Source organism: Excalfactoria chinensis, chromosome 26 (assembly GCF_039878825.1).
Source record: "Excalfactoria chinensis isolate bCotChi1 chromosome 26, bCotChi1.hap2, whole genome shotgun sequence".
Classification (NCBI taxonomy): Eukaryota; Metazoa; Chordata; class Aves; order Galliformes; family Phasianidae; genus Excalfactoria; species Excalfactoria chinensis.
Window position 1 is genome coordinate 2,091,789 of NC_092850.1, and position 16,249 is coordinate 2,108,037.

Sequence of the window (16,249 nt, forward strand, 5' to 3'; positions counted from 1 at the left end):
TTTTTCTACCTGGTGATTGATCTTTAAGAAAAAGTGCAAGCTTTGCAATTACATGTGGGTTAGAAATAGAGGTCAGCGTGAAGAGTACACAAACTCCTCAGGGTTGGTGCTACATAAAGGGCTGCTCTGTGCTCTGACTCCTCTGCTTCTCCTTGTATGGTTGGGAGGGACAAGAAAGTCATTGCCTCAGATATAACATTAAAAATTATAGGAGTAAAGTAATAAATGTCTGTCAAGGGAATCTTCAGCAGTACATCTGGGCTCATATTACTGCAGAGCAGATTTAAAAGCAAAACAAAAACAAGTATAATCAGAAAGTATCATTTTAGCTTGAGATAAGCTTCCCACGTTCTGTCAGAATGGTTAAAATTGCCTTTATTTGAGCCTAGAGAGCCCCACAGAAGGGATGGCAGTAGTGGCCGAACCTTTCCAACAGTATCCCTTTACATGTTGTCACGTGACAGATGGCAGCAGAGGGGGGGTCTGACATGGGAGCGTGAATAAAGCAAAGGGGCATCACTGAATTCCTCCATGCAACAAAATGGCACTCACTGACATTCATTGATGCTTACTGAACATTTATGGAGACCAACTAGTGGATGCAGCACAGTGAGGGATGTGAGGTGGGTCAGTGGGGCACCTCCAATTGTGCAGACTTGAGTGTAGCACGCAGTTCTCGTTCATCACAGCCAGTGGCAGTGACTGTGTTTAGAAATACCATTTTGAAGCTGACAGTTTGCTCTATCAAATAGCGTTACTGTGCTCTTGTATCTGTTATAGTTTCCATGGAGGTAAATAGGAAGCATTACTTTCGGAGCAGCCAGTGTAGATGTTAGATGGTGCTTTGTGTGTACCACTGTGGAGGGGTCTATGAACCTGTCTGGTCTCTTCCTCCGGGTCCTTTTCAGTCTCTGTACTTTTAAGACTCTGCCTCTTGCTGTTTGATAACAAACTCGTGCTACTCATTTTTTGCTGCATCCTCTGCTTCGCTCCCATCACTTTCCTCAGTGTCACTTCTTGCATCCTTTTTTTTCTGTAGGAAAGAAAGATGATTTAAATGAGCTGCAGAAGCTCTGCCGTGCTTTATTATATAGTCCTGCTTTCATTCAGAGCACTGATGAAATAATGAGGTATAATAAAAATAACAAGTGAGCTCAGGTCCTTGGTGCCAACGTGGTAATTGTCCCTGTATTTGGAAGGGACCTCAAGAGATCATCAGGTCCAACCATCCCAAGCGTGGTGCAGAACCACGCTGAATTTCGTGGTCATGGAGGAGAAAAAGATTTTTCTTACCGCACCATAGAGGATGACACTGAAGATCATCCGGAGGATTAGATAGGACCAGAAAATGTGCAAGAGCTGCAGGATCACCAGGAAAGCATTAATCAGGCAGCTTAGGAAGAACAGCTCAAATTTTGTCACATAGTAATAGTATATTCTGTGGGAGAGAGAGAGAGACAAATGAGAAGAGACAAGACTCCGGCAGGCTGTGTGTGTCTTCACACTTACAATGGTCAAGAATCCTTCTGGGCAGATATTTGTCTCCTTTGTCCTCTGGGCAGAGCTGAGCTGGGAAATCATGCTACACTTTGGTGCCTTCTAGCTCTGCCCCAGAAACAAACTCTAACAAGTATGTCCCAGGTCCCAAAAGACATGCGGTGACACTTAAAATTGGCAGCCATCCCACAGTGTTCACTGACAGGCTGCTGGTTGGAAACCTGCGATGCCCTCCAGGAGCAGCAGGCAGTGCTTCTCCCTGTGCTGGAGCTGGAGATGGGTGTCTATGGCAGTGTGCAAACACCCCAACGTGGGACACAGCCACAGCCTGGGGAAGAAGGGCAGTTTGCAACTCAAGGTTAATTTATAGCTAACAACCCTCAGCTTTCCTTCTCAGTTCCCCCAGTTCTAGCTGGATTTGTCTTTGAGCTTACCTGGAATGTTCTGTTTGTTAAAACATAACTCACATTAGTGGTAAAACGACAAGGCGGGAGCTGATGAACACCACAGCAAAAGCAATGAAGACTGCTTCGCAGACCCGCTTCCATTTCATGTAATGGAGAACCTTGGCCAACTGCAGAGAGACAAACAGCTGTGTTTCCCATGAGGCAGCATGCTCCTTCTCCCATCCCTCTCCTGCAGGGTTGCAGGGATTTCCCATGAGCTGATGGGTTACTGGACGTGTTGATTGATGTCCTGTTGTGCACTTTCCCCCAGGAGCAGTAAATGTGATGCTTGCTGGCCCTCCCACTGCACAGATCAAGTGGTGAGGGGAACTCACCTCTAGAAAGTAATCAGAGGCATCGTGGACCAGCATGATCATCACCCCAAGCCGTATCAGGTTGGCACAGTAGGATACAAAGATCAGAGTGATGGTGGCAATGTGGTGGATGATCTGTTCCTTAAAGTCCTGTAAGGAGAAGACAGGGTGTCTTGACCTGGCAGTGGCTGTTTGTGGATGGTGCTGCCTTGCTGGATGTGGCAAACACCTCTGCAAAGTATTAGCCCTTAACACTCTGGGGCCCTTAACAGCTCTTAACTACTGCAGGTAGGGAATGTACTTTCCAATGTGGAAATAGATAACCTTGCAGCATGGGTAAGCCTATATGTGCAAAGGTAGTCATAGAGGCTGAATGGTGCTGAGGCAGCGGGTTGCAGCTGTGCTGCTGTCACTCACCTTCCTCTTCACATCGAAGGGCAGAGTGATGACCAGTGAGCAGTATAAGGAGAGCTCCAACAGGTAGAACCAGCCCAGAGCAGGCAGAAGAGGCTGTGACGCAAGCAAAAGGTGGCATGACAACCCTTTCTTAGCCTCGGGGGACAGGAAAGGACAAGACTCTTCCCAAGAAAGTGCATTAATTCAGACTGCATTTGGGACAGCAGGGCTTGGTCACATCTGTGTTTCCCCATCCCCTGTGGCTGAACATTTGTTTGCTGCTGTGCTGGCGGCTGTGCTGAGGGCAGGACAAGTCCCAGATCATTGCAGTGGAACTGAGGGCGGCCAGGATTTCCTGTTGGATGTTCTGTCCTGATTCCTCTTTAAGAATTCAAGGGTTGTTCTGACTGCTTCATCCCTTTTGTAGCCCCACACATGGAGCTGCTCCTAGCCAGGCTTGTATTACAGAGAAACTCAATGAGAAGAGGCGGCTGCTCAGGGCAGAGGCAGGACAGCCTCCTGCTGCTCCTCCATATGCACCACCCACAGGGAGATGAGCTGGTCAGGAAGACAGCCAAGTTTTCACTGTGGTTCATTGTGGGAGGGTGAGAGGCAGCGTGCATTATTAGAAATGAGAGGTGGATCTAAGGGGAATCTTTGTCCTTATGACAGTTGTTAAACAACAGGACAGGTTGCCTGGGGACACTGCAGTTTCCATCCCCTAAGGTCTTCAGAACAGACTGGAGAAAGATCTGAGCAACCTGCTTTGAGCTCACAGCTGACAAGAAACCTCCTTCCGACCAGAGTTATCCCACAGGCTTGCAGCTCACCTGCTGTGGATATCGCAGCCAGCACACACTGTGATCCCAAACCCACGGCTTCTGCACAAAGAGAAGGCAGCAGTAAGAGCCCACAGCCCTAACAAAGTGTATCAACAGCACTTCAATAAGCACATGGTGTCAGATTGCTTGTGGTCCAGCCAGTCTGCCCCTGACCTTTGCAGAAGTGGATGGCGGCTGTCATTGGTGAATGTTCCACTAAAAGTGATGATACCCAGCAGGCAGAGGGTGCAGCCGGGATGAAGAAAAGCATGGTGACATCACTGGCACATGGCCAGGCCTGTATCTGGAGAAGGGGGCTGTCCTGCTGGATGTGGGTTGGGAATGGTTCTGCGCTACGTCCCTGAATTTGTCCTTTGGCTCCGAGACTGTGGTCCAAACCCACAGACATGGCCACACACCATCTGTGCGTTCCTTGGAGTGGCCCAAGAGCCCAAACTTATTTTCCATGAATGAGGAAGACATGGAAGGTGTCACCCCACAGTGTTTCCCAGCTGACATACTTACATCATATAGGAGAGCCACCCCAGAGAAGAATGATGTGAAATAGAATGTGAATCTCCAGCTGAAACAGAAAGAAACAAAGGGAATTGCAACTCCCTCCAAAGCTTGGAAACCTCCCCAGGTTTTGCAATCACATCCAGCACCTGACTGGGAAGCAGCAGAATGGGTGTATTTAGGCACAAGTGCTGCAGAGCAGAATCAGCTGCAGAAAGATAAGGTGTGGGCAGACAAATGGGGGATCCCACCCTCCCAGCTGAGAAGCCCGTGGGGGTTTGGACAGAGATTTGCAGCACCTCAGCTCTGTTTGCATGTGCAGCAATGTGCTGGTAAGGCAGTGGGGTACCCACAGCTCACCTGGGTTCTGCTGTGCCCAAATCCCCAGTGCACACTGCCAGCATTAAGTAGGACACAGCATCACTCCCGAGATGCCTCTACCTGTCTCCTTTTGTGATGTGGTAACAGGATTCAAACACTGAGAAATGTAGTTTTCAGAGCAGGAGGAACTACGGATCTCTCACCTGATTGGAGCCTCTTTGTACCTACAGTTGAAAGCCTCAAGCTGAGATCCACCAATAACCTGATCCTTTTCATCTGGACACTCCTCCGTCCTTTCTGACTCCCTGTATTGCTGCAATATGCATTAGGAACCTGTTGGAGGTTCCCATCCCCATTGCTGGCCCACCTACCTCGCCTCACAGAACTTCTTTGTAAGTCTGGGATGGTCCTGGGCCCGCCGGTGCCGGAACCAGGTCTGCACTGTTCTGACTGGCAGGCCGCTTTGCTTGGCCACTGAAATGAGATCACCCTGCAGAACAGATGGGGAAAGCAGAGCTTTGCCTTCCTGATGCTTTCTGTCTCCATGCGCTGGGAGATACGTAAACCCAGGTTTGGAGCTTAGCACAGTCCCAATAAAACTGCCTAGCCCTGAATCGGTGATTAAAGTAAAAGAGCTGAGCTTGGGGGCATTGTTTTTGTTTGTTTTTTTTTAATTAATTGGACAAAGCTCCATACAAATTTAAGTCAATAAATATTTTATAGGTCTGGGAATGTATCACTGTGAGCAATGATCCAAAGGACTGTTAAAGATAAGGAGCCTTATCCACAGGATCTGCCCACCACGGGGAGATGGCTGCTTTGCTGGGAAAGCCAACAGCTCTCAGCTATCTGCTCCATCTGACACACATCAGACGGGTGGTGCTGGGGCTGTGGCTGCTGAATGCATTGGTGGATGGTGAAATATCTGCTTCTTCCCCAGAATGGTGGTTGGCAGTGGGGGAAGGAGATGTTGGCTGCCTGGGCTCTCAGCACAGGGACACTCACCTCCTTTGGGGTCCTGCCCAGCAGCTTGTAGAAGCCTTCCAGTGTGGCATTGGGCTGAACTTTGGGCCTCGTCTTGTCTCTCACTCCCAGCCTCCTGCCCAGCGGCAGAGCTATGGTTCTATGAGAGGAAAGAGAGTTCAGAGCAGAGAAGACATGAGTGCCCTCTCCCATCACAAGTTGCAACAACAATAAAAAATATCATTAGTATTGAGTCCACTTTATTCTGATATTTTTTATCAGCTATCTTGATGAGGAAATTGAGTGCACCCTCAGGAGGGGTATGTGGGTGACATCAATTTAGGTGGGAGTGTAGATCTGCCTAAGGGCAGGGCAGCTCTGCAGAGGGATCTGGATAGACTGGATTCAAGGACCATCAGAGAAGGTTCATGTTCTAGCTGAGGGCAGGTTTGCTAAGCACAGCCTTCCCACTCCACAGATACTGAAGCCCCGCTCTGCCTGGCTGGACAGCTGTGTGTCTGCCCAACAATCTGCCCCACTCCCACTGATAATTCCTTGATTTCCCCTTGTGTGTCAGTCTCTCATTTTGAAACAGGTGCCCAAAGCCCAGTCTAAATCCATATCCCGTGCTCAGCCATGGGGATTAGCATCATTCCCACCCAAAGGCCCAGAGGAGATGGCAGTCAGCTCACAGGCTGCTTGGGAGTACCATTTCCCTCAGCCAAGGTGGGATGACCATCACTGAGGCACTGCAGTACCTCATCCTTGTGTGAACTGGGGACCTCTGGTGCCAGAAGGACAGAGGAGGGCAGAGCTGGGAAGGGAGGAAGGAGTGGTGTGAACAGGATGGTCCTACAACAGGCTGCAGGAGCCACAGCTGTCCTCTCCTTCTTCCTCTATGCTGAGAGTGGGGACTTGCATGGCATCCTAGGGAGTATCCTCTAAGACGAGGCTGACCCCCGACTCAGCAGGGGCTCCCAGCCCTGATGTATGCAGCAAATGCCTTATTCTGTGTTGCACACTCCGAGCTGGTCTCTCTGCAGAGCCCAAGCCCCTCTCTTCAGAGGGACTCTCCACCCACGGCCGAGGTGCAGCTGAGCAACAGATTTGTCTTTTCACACCTGGTGCAGGTGAGGATACAGGTACAGGAATGAGAGATGGCACATTGCTGCCACACAAATGCTTAACACCACAAAATGCAGAGAGATGCAGTTTTTCTGGGAGCAAATCCCTGCCAGCTTTATCATGGTTAGGAGATGAGTAAGGGTTAGTCTGGAGCAACTCTGCACAGACACTGCTGACAACAAGCGCAGAAGAAGCTGGATTTGTGGCACCCACCTTTCAAAGATGCATCGGACAACGATCAGGAGCAGAGCACCCGGGATGCAGAGCCAGAGGTCCTGAGGCTTTGGATAACGCGTGTCTGCAGACTCCTTCATGTCTTCCCAAGTGGCTCCGGGTGGCAGCCAGTACTGGTGGTGCCAGAACTCCTCCGACAGTCCCATCCTGGTCAAGGTGGTGGGCAAGGACAGCGGAGGCTCTGGGACTCAGCAGGGAGATGTAAAACTCACTCTCGGATCAGGACTGCTGGCACTCTGGGACACCCAGCCCAGCAGCACGTCGCTCACACCCCGCACCGTGCACTCGATCCCACAGGTATGACTTCCAGCACCACTTGTCCTGACCTGCCTGTGAGCTTAGAGGTGGGGTGAGATGTCCTGGTACGGGAAAATAATTCTGTGGGTGTTAAGGAGGTGGATATCTTCAATTGCTCTCCATCGCACGGATGATGAGTCCCGACCTGGTGACAATATCAGAAGGGACATCTCTTGCTCCTGTTTTCTACCAACCCATTTCTACACCCATTCATGGGGTTTCTCTAACAGTTCATAGCTGTGAAAAATCTGTTGGTCTCCTCCAGAACCTCAGGAGGGTTTCTTCAGAGCTCTGCCCAGGGGTCTTCCTGATCAGCTTTGCAAAGCACTACCAGCGGGTTCTTTCCTCTGCATAAACTCCTTGACTCTTTGGGAGAGCTCTGGCAGAGGAAGACACGATTTCCTCATACAGAATGATGGGAACTCTTTCCCACAACATTATGTTCATACACGTTTCCAGTAACTCGTGGCACCTTGTGCCAATCTGCTCAGGCCAAATGTCAGCAGCTCCTCATGTTTCCACCTGGGACTTCCCTACATTTCTGACACCACCATGGTTTGAAACAACACTGACCCTCCTCAGATGAGAGCTGAACTCTTCGTTGTGTCAGTTCCCTCCTGGCTATTGGGTGAATACCACCCAGGCTGAAGGTTCCCTACAGAACCTCTTCACGCCCATCATTTGTGTGGGATGTCTTCAGCAATAAGACAGCTGATGTGGACACTTCCAAGCAGGGAAGCCACACGCCGGCAGCACATGGGATTGCTCCAGCCCGATCCCTTCCCAGCCCTTATTATTTTATGACTCCCGCAGTTTTCCCAGTGTTTTTCAGCGCAGGTTACTGTCTCCCTTTGTTTCTCATTGTGCTTCCTGGCATGTCCAGATCAACCTGACAAAGCTACGAGCCCTTGTTTGGACACGACTTCAGCTTTTGCTGTTTCTGAGGGACGGCCCAGCCTGCAGGCGCTGTGTCTGCTGTACACATGCAGTGTCTGCTGTACACGTGCAGTGTCTGCTGTACACGTGCAGATGAGAAAAGCAACGTCGTCGTTTGAAGCGCAGCCATCCAGGTAAAGGTTCCCTTGGGCATCTGTGTCTGCATGGAAGAACACAGTGCATGCACTTATCTCACGTTTCCAGCACGTGCTTTACTAACACGACCCCAAGAAGCGCCCAGCGGAGCCAGCAGCTCAGTGCCAGCCCTGGGGCCCATGTTGTCCCAGCTCAGCAGGGCAGCACTGCCTGCAGACACCAGGAGCGGCTCTTTCTCAGCTCAGCTCAGTTCCATCCCCTGCAGCCACTTTGCTTGACGCACACGTGGTGTGCTGCACTCCTTTCTTGCACACAGCGCTGATAAGGATCAATTGGAAACAGATTCTGCTGTTGCACCCAGCGCTCCACCCACTCTGCTGTGTTACTCAGCAGCCATGACACAGTTCTGCTGCAGGTTTTTACAGCAGCTTTTCAGTTTTGAGCTCAATGCTACGAGACTGAGCATCACGCCAGACTCCACTGCTCCCACCTCCAGCCCCACGCGTTGGACTTCTCGCGAGACGTGGGGCACCGCAGCGCGCAGGCGCGGGAGAATGACGCAGGAGGCAGAGCGCCCCCCGCGGGCCCCGCTCCCCCCCCTCCCAGCGTTCCTCGCGCCCAGCGGCGGGGCGGGCTCTCCTCACACAAAGGCGCAGCGTTGGGAAAATGGCGGCAGCGGCGGCGGTAGCGGCGGCCACCGAAAGCGCCGGGGGCAAAATGGAGGAACCGCCGGCGGCGGCTGCGGCCCCGCCGCCTCCCAACGGGGCGGGCGGCGCCGGGGACGCGCCCGCCAAGAGGTAAAAACGCTGCCGGGAGCCGCGCTGCCGTCTGGGCCCAACGCATCCCACGAGGCCTTCCCGCGCCTCGGGCCTGGAGCTGCGTGAAGCGGTGCCGCGTACGGGGGGAGGCTGTTAGACGTAAGGGGGTGTCAGAGAAATCCGAAAGGGAAAAGCAATAAGAACCCGGCGGTTCCAGTGAGAGCTCAGTGAGCGTGGTGATGATAGGCAGGAAAAGCTGCAGCCGTGCAGCGCTTTGGTGCGGGAACAGTGACATAACACTGAGATGCTTCAAAGGGAGCGAAGCTTTGCTTTCCTAAAGGTGAAGCTGAGGATATGAACTGCAGCTTGTTGTGGGTTTTGTTGCTTTTATTTAATTTTTCTTTCCCTAGTTAATTTTTGTCCCCATGCCGTAAATGCTGCATAGATTGGGAACAGTGCTGTTGTGTTCTGTGAGCAGTCTCGGCTGTGAGCTCAGTTGTGTGTAAGTGGATTTCTTGAGGTTTTGCACAGCTCCCGGTTCCAGCTGCTGAGCGCTGTTCAGTACTAAGCTGTGCCGTGTGGATCCACAGTGTGAGAGGTGTCTTAAAACCAAAACAACCCTCAGCAGGCGGTCAGGTGGTTTGTTGGGGCTAATCCCTGAGCGTTGGGTATTCGATCCCTGCGGGGTGCTCATACCTGGGTGTCACTTTACACCTCATAGCCTGCGTGTAGCGCAGCCTGCAGCTCTGCAAGGTATGGTTATAGTCGTTTCTCTTTGGTAACACTTTGGTAGTCCTGAGGCATTTGGTGCTGTAATACAAGGAAAATCAAAGCAAGTAAAAAGTACTTTTGACTTTTTAGGACTAGTGTTCTGAAATAGTTAAAGGAGACTATTCCTGGTGTTTGTTAAGAGGCATGGCAGCTTTGGATTTGCATTGTCCAAAAATGATATTATTTGGGGGGTGGAAGGTAAATAGCGTTGTCACTGACAGGAGTGTTTAGGGTCACTTGGCTGAAATTCTTACAGTGCATCGTTTGTCTAAAAGATATTGAAGAGTGGAAAAAGTAGTGGATTTCTGATCTGGAGCATGACAAGATGCTTGGTGTTGAAGAGATTCATAGTCTGAAGTCATAAGCTTTAGTTATACTGCATAAATAAACATGGGAGAAAGTGGCAGGTGATACAAGTTGTCTACTGCTGGGATATCGTTAGAATACAGTGTGTATGATTTCGGGAGTGCTGATCTCTGCTCTTGTGACCATACTTCAAGTAACACAAGTGGATGAAATCTTGAAAGCTTTGATTTTTGTTATGAATGCATAGAAATGACATTCTGTGGGGTGGTGTGACACAGATAGGGTGTCAGTATACTTAATTTGTCTCACTATCTTTCATTGTTTGCAGTGAAGGTGAACGACCTAGTCAGAACGAGAAAAGGAAAGAGAAGAGTGTGAAAAGAGGAGGAAATCGCTTTGAGCCGTACGCCAATCCTGCTAAGAGATACCGCGCTTTTATTACAAATATTCCATTTGATGTGAAGTGGCAGTCTCTGAAAGACCTGGTCAAAGAGAAAGGTAAAGTACAACTAAGTTTGGTCCAGTGGTGTCTGTCATCTGGCTTGTTGCTAACTTTGTAAACTTAACAGTTGAACAGTCTGGGTGGACTTAGTGATGTGAGTTTTGGTAAAGGTCTCCTTGAAGGCTTTTCTTGTGCTGCACAGTATTGTTCTCTGGCAGCCTTCCAGAGCTCTACTATAGGCATGTTGGCATATTTGTAATAGCGTTTCATCAGAGATTATGAAGAGCATCTGTCTTATTGGTGGAAAAAAAATGAGGCTTTTATCAGGTTTTAGTCTTGACATGCAGTAAAACTTCCTGGAGAATTTTATTGTCTCTTAGTAATGAAGTTAGTTATGTAATGCTGATCTGGCAAGTGTGTTCCTACATGTGTGTCTCCAAACTTTGTAGTTATTTGGGCCTAGTGAAAGGTCCGCATTGCCATTTGATATCAGTAAAAATGTATTTAAGGGTGACCTGCAAAGGGGAAAAATCAGGTTTATGCTTTGGCATGTACCTCAACATGGGTAGGGCTTTGGAAATCAAGTTTATTCTGCCTTCCCCATCCCTGGTTCTCTTCAGCTTACACGTGTGAATGGGAACCTTCTTATTTTTCAGGCCTTAGCATCTTCATCTCTTCAAGATGATGAAGAAACTGAGTTGGTTACACTCAGGTGCTGATAAGTCTAAATGCATATTTTTGGCTCACTCATTGGTATTTCTTTAAGTTGATGCCCAACATGTAGGTTTTGAAGTTGCTTTGGAAATGCAATGAAATATCTCAACTCATGCTAGGAGTCATTAATGCAACCATTCCTTTTGTGGGTCACTTCTCAAATACATAGTTTAAGCCTAGCAAAATAGAGAGCAATGTTCACTGTTGTTTGATCTAGATAAGGAATGATGGTTCATGAGTTGTGGCCTAAAGAATCAGGGAAAAGACTTCCAAAAGGGTTTTCCAATGTCTGTTTTTGGAGGCAAAATGGAGCTGCTGAGTCTGTGCAATGAACTTAAGGACTATAAGCCCTGACAAACTGCTATAGTTAGAGGATGTGAGATGTTGACGCTTGAGATGCAACCAGTTTCCTAAAATGTGAAGGTTAACAGGCCCTAATTATGCATGGTTCTTGCTTTAAACTGTGCTTTCACTTTGCTACATGAGATACATTGGTTAATAGGAGTATGTGTAGATGTCTTAACCTTAAGTGCTATGTTGAATTCCGTTCCAAGTGTTTTGTGGTTTCTCTCCAGTTCACGTGGATGGAAAAGTCCGATGTGAGATTGTTTCCTGCCTTGCTGTTCAGCTGCTCATTCCAGCAGATACTCCTAGGGGAACGTTGAAACCTCTTCATTCTGTCTGCAGGGTTGATATGCTAAATATTGAGGAGCATTGTTCTTGGTTTTTGGGACTGCTGCTTAAAACTTTACAGTTTAGATTTGCTGTGTAGTTGTGATTCATTCTAATTAGTTCCTGACTTCTTCCAAATTGGTGCTTTTGTGCTGTGCTTGAACTTGCTGAATCGGTGCTTCTTGATATAAGGCATAGTAGTTCCAAGAACCAGGAATGTAGCTGAGGAAAAATCTAAATGTTAGAATTCTTGGTTTGTGAGTGTAAGAATTACAGGCCAAATGTTCAAGGCTTTGAGAGCATGTGAAATGGATTTGTACACAAAGAGTAAACGTAGGAGATTCGTGACTGCTACAGTGCTTGGCAGTCACAAAGACTGAAGCTGTTAGGGGACCGAACGGAGGAGTTCACCTCCATCGGCTGTTTTGTGTCAGTAAGTATGGTTTAGGATACGAGCTGTGGAGGTCTGATATTTCCATGATCTGGTTCTTTCAGATGCGCACATCTGAAATCTTCCAAAGGTGACACCTCTCTCAAGAGTAATGCCTTAGTTCAGTCATTTCAGTGTATTTGTTGGTGAAACTCAATTACAGGTATGCAGTATTAAAAATTTGTTAATAAAAATAAAAAGTGTTCTTGTTTGCAACTCCCTTGTACTGGCTGACAGATGCAGTGTTCTATCAGCATTGATTACTGGTACTTGGTAGATGGCTTCAGAAGAATGAGAGAGCAGTTCTTCAGAATGTAAGTGGAACCTGAACTATGGATCTTACTCTGTCCCCCATTAAATGTTTCTGACTTGGGGAACAAAATGGTAATACTTCATGACAGCTGGTATGCATTATGCATGATTACAACAAATAATTGAATTTGAGACATTTTTAGATACCGTTAGGAAGTGCAGAATTTTGAATTTAAAACCTTTTCCTTGTCAAGAGTAGCAGAATGGCATACAGTACAGGGAGGAATGTTAACTTTAAATGTAGTTACGTTCTGGTCTGTTGCAAAGCTAGGAGAAGTCAAGATTGTGCTCACATCACATTTAAGGGTTTCAGGACATCCTATGGACTACCTATATTTGAATGTTTGTAACCACTTACAAAGCCACATGTGTACTTCCTTGCAGGCATTTTTACCTTTTCATACCAAAATCTGGATGTGTGAGTGGTTTTGAGGAGAAAAAACAAGGCTTTTTGCAGATCAAACTTTATATGAAGAGAAGTAACTGCTAAACTCCATGTGCAGTCTTCTCTCTTGCTCCGTCTCCTAAAGCTGTTAGAATCTTTGTGGCTTCTTAAAGATACAGTCAAAGCCCTCTTGTTACTGTAGCTAACCCCGGATACTGTACAGCATTTTCTGTACAGCTGTTGCTCACATACTTCAAGGCAGCTATTCCTGGATGGCTACATTGGCTTCAGAGCCAAGGAAGATTCACAGTGTGCTTTCAGACTGAAGATTTTGATGGGCAAAGAGAAAAGGATGTGTTAATTTATCTGACTGTTCCCTGCCCTTGCTTTCAGTTGGTGTGCTAACAAGTTCTTAACAGCATCATGTCACAAAAGGGTTTCTTCTCCTGTCTCAATTTACTTACAAAGTACAGTAAAGTACAGATTTCTAAGTACAGTGCTTTGATGAAATGTATTGAGAAACCATTATCAGTGAAATTTAGTACCTTATAATAGGACTTAAAAGTGCAAACTTATGTTTTTCTGTTTTTTTTGTTTTTTTTTTAAACCAAACTAAATTTGATATTTCTGGCTTAATAGTTAAATTTATTGGAAATTGTGCTACTTAACAAAGAACAGGAATTGTTCTTGATGCTCCTGAGCTGTCTGCCACCATCTTCAAGAGGTGGTACAGTCAGCTTCCTGGTAAGATGCACTGAGAAGATTTCCTTTCAGAGAGAATCATATTGCTCAGCTTTTGCACTCCTCAGAGCTGATGTTTACAGCTGAGCTTTTTGTCCCGTTATTTCTCGGGTAGCTCTGTGGTGCTGGGGCAATCTGGCTGAGCCATGCCTCAATTTGCCACATCCTTAGCAGAGCTTCCTAGAGGGCATGTGAACGCTGACAGACTAACTTGCTTATACATCCTCACTTCCTGATGTTTTGATGTTTCTGTGGTTTGGAATCTATAAGCCAAGCAAAACATGACCTAGCACAGGTTTTTCCTTTTTAGAAAGAAAAGCATGTTAGGTTGTATTTAGTATGTTCTGTTCAAGGTGGGCAAACTTCTTTCTGGAAGTGTTGATGTGCTTGTTAAGAGCTGTAGCTGGCTTTGATCAGCAGCTCACAGAGCCCTTGATCCAGGGACTTAGTGGTGTTATTGAGAGCACAGAGTCACAGGCTTGAAACTTGCCATCACTATGCTCTGTGAAATGGAGTGCTTTTCTACTGTAGGCAGTCTGGGAATTTGTTGTCTCTCTGCATAAATTGTTGAATCACAGTTTCATTCTTGATGAAAGTCCCATTGGCTGCTGCTGTTGAGATGAATGGCTTCAGAATGTCATGGTAATGCTGGAAGTGTGGACTGGGTGCATGGTGCCTATGTCCCACCAGATATGATGTCAGGGGGACTGTGGCAGTGCAGTCCCTTTGCTCAATTGGCTGTGGAAGCAGTCCCATGTATACGTGTAATCTGGTACTATTCAGATTATAGGAAGGAGGTGTTTTTTGTTACGCTTTATTTCAGGAGCTGTCATTGAAGTAATGAAGCTGTGGATAATTAGTGAGCACTCTAATCTGCTCTGTCCCTTCTGAAGAGGTTTGTTAGCCTCTTCCAGGCTTGAACCTCAGGAAAATATGATTGAATGACTGTTTCAGTCTGTCAAACTAACTGCTCTTTGCATGGAATGTTGATGTGGTTTAATTTGTTTTTAAATTGGAAAAGGAAGAAGAAAAAGCAATTTTATCAAGCATTCCTTTTCTGCCAGCTTCTAGAGGGGAGAAAAAAAAAGTGGAATAGTCCCTTGCAATGGTGAGATGTGTCTGATGAAAGGCTGCTCCTGTGGGCGGTGCCGCTGAGTGCTCTTCCTCTATGGGAAGGAAACTCCTGATCGTGGGATTCCTTTGCTTGGAGTATGTTGTCAGTATTCGCCTCTGGTTGTGATACTGTTTCCTTACCACCTTTCAGATAATGTAACTTGGAGTCCTCCCACCTTATCTTTAAAAAGTAGAACGTGCAAAATCAGGAAGAAAAGCTCTTATTAAAACTAAAGAGTGATTCTGAAAAACATCTGTATGCCATTCACTTCAAGGGCAGCAGCCATTGTGGTAGTTGTGTTCTGGAGGTACATCATGTAGTTCTGTGGTCACCAAAGCAAAAAAGTCAGAAGGAAAAAGACCAACATAACAAAAAGCAACCCTAATCTTGTGAGGAATGGTGCAGATATGGTTTTCTGGTGTGTTTTGCCTCTTGCTCTAAGCTGTTTTGTCTTGGGGGCAAATGTGGCAGACAGCTGATTGCTAATTATAGAGCCTAAGTTATGGCCTGAACTTGCTGAAATCAAGTAGGCAGCGGATGATCTTTTGGTCTGTTGGGTCAGTCTGATCCCTTTGGGTATTTACTGGAGGACATTGCTGAGAAAAGCGAATGACTGTTCAAGTTCTGACTGGGGAGACAAGACTGCACACCATATAAAACAAAGGAAAATCGTTCTGCAGACTTCCTCATGGATTTGGATTGCCTGAAGGGTCATCAGTGTGCGCTAAAGATTGAGTAAACAGGTATTGTGGAAATAGCCAGCTTTTCAAGTGGAGGAGAAGCAAGAACATGTTTAAGTCTTAAGGTTTTACTGCATACCTGTAATTGTCCAGTTTTGTGGCTTAGAGAACATGGAGTGTTTCTGGGCTTTCTTATAAGGCAGAGGCTCCATACACGGTTGATTGTTCTAAATTCCCATTGTTTTCTTGGCTTTTCTCCCTTGGTATATGTGTCGTCTGGAATCTGATTTGTAGTTGGTGAGGTAACATACGTGGAGCTCTTAATGGACGCTGAAGGAAAGTCAAGGGTAAGTGTTTGTGAGAATTTCTTCTGTGGATTTTCTACATGACAAATGTAATTGTATAGTGGCGTGGAGTGAAAAGGAAGTCAGGGAGGCAGAGAGTGTGTATGCTTAGTGGCTATAGCACAGGATTGCTTAAAAGCTGTGGGGATGGGGAGGTGGTGGGATGGGAACTTGGAAACAGTGTTAGGATGGTTTTCCACTGCGTTCAGTTGGTGTTGGCTGTTTGCATTACCCATGGACCCTAGTAGTATGTATAGTGGTATGGAATATTAATGTAATACTTGTGTTTTGGAAAACGTCACTGTAGCGGTTTGCTGAATTTGTAGGGGCAGTGTGTGGAAGCAGGTTCTGTAAAATATACTTCCTGTGAGAGTAAACATAAGTACTTATGAAGGCAATACGCATTTAAGTTTAGAAATCAACTTAAGTCCTTCAGTTCAGTGAAAATATCTTGCAGGAAGAAACAGGAGCTCACTTAATTGTCCTGAAGGGTATGGATTTAGGGTGACAGAATATGGCAAGGATTTTGCTGTATGACAGAGAAGAACAGTTGATATGAAGCGTGTGGTTTTCTTCTTGGAGAACACGGACTTAGTTCTGCTTGTTACAACTTCAGAA

The 16,249-nt window shown here is 46.9% G+C and overlaps 2 protein-coding genes across 2 annotated transcripts; one reads left to right on the forward strand and one right to left on the reverse strand.

Annotated features, from left to right (window-relative positions):
* Positions 1-351: 351 nt before the first annotated feature.
* LOC140262806 (ceramide synthase 4-like) lies at positions 352-8,487 on the reverse strand. The gene is made up of 10 exons (XM_072357383.1): positions 6,613-8,487; positions 5,317-5,434; positions 4,683-4,801; positions 4,000-4,057; positions 3,484-3,534; positions 2,675-2,767; positions 2,279-2,407; positions 1,965-2,071; positions 1,294-1,438; positions 352-1,033 (listed from the first exon to the last, which is right to left on the reverse strand). The coding sequence occupies exons 1-10, from the start codon at positions 6,777-6,779 to the stop codon at positions 959-961; spliced, it is 1,062 nt and encodes a 353-aa protein (XP_072213484.1). The 5' UTR covers positions 6,780-8,487; the 3' UTR covers positions 352-958.
* An 80-nt stretch (positions 8,488-8,567) lies between these two features.
* On the forward strand, positions 8,568-15,785 carry LOC140262831 (heterogeneous nuclear ribonucleoprotein M-like). The gene is made up of 3 exons (XM_072357436.1): positions 8,568-8,759; positions 10,126-10,295; positions 15,582-15,785. Exons 1-3 carry the CDS (start codon positions 8,629-8,631, stop codon positions 15,674-15,676), a joined length of 396 nt encoding a protein of 131 aa, XP_072213537.1. The 5' UTR covers positions 8,568-8,628; the 3' UTR covers positions 15,677-15,785.
* Positions 15,786-16,249: the final 464 nt, after the last annotated feature.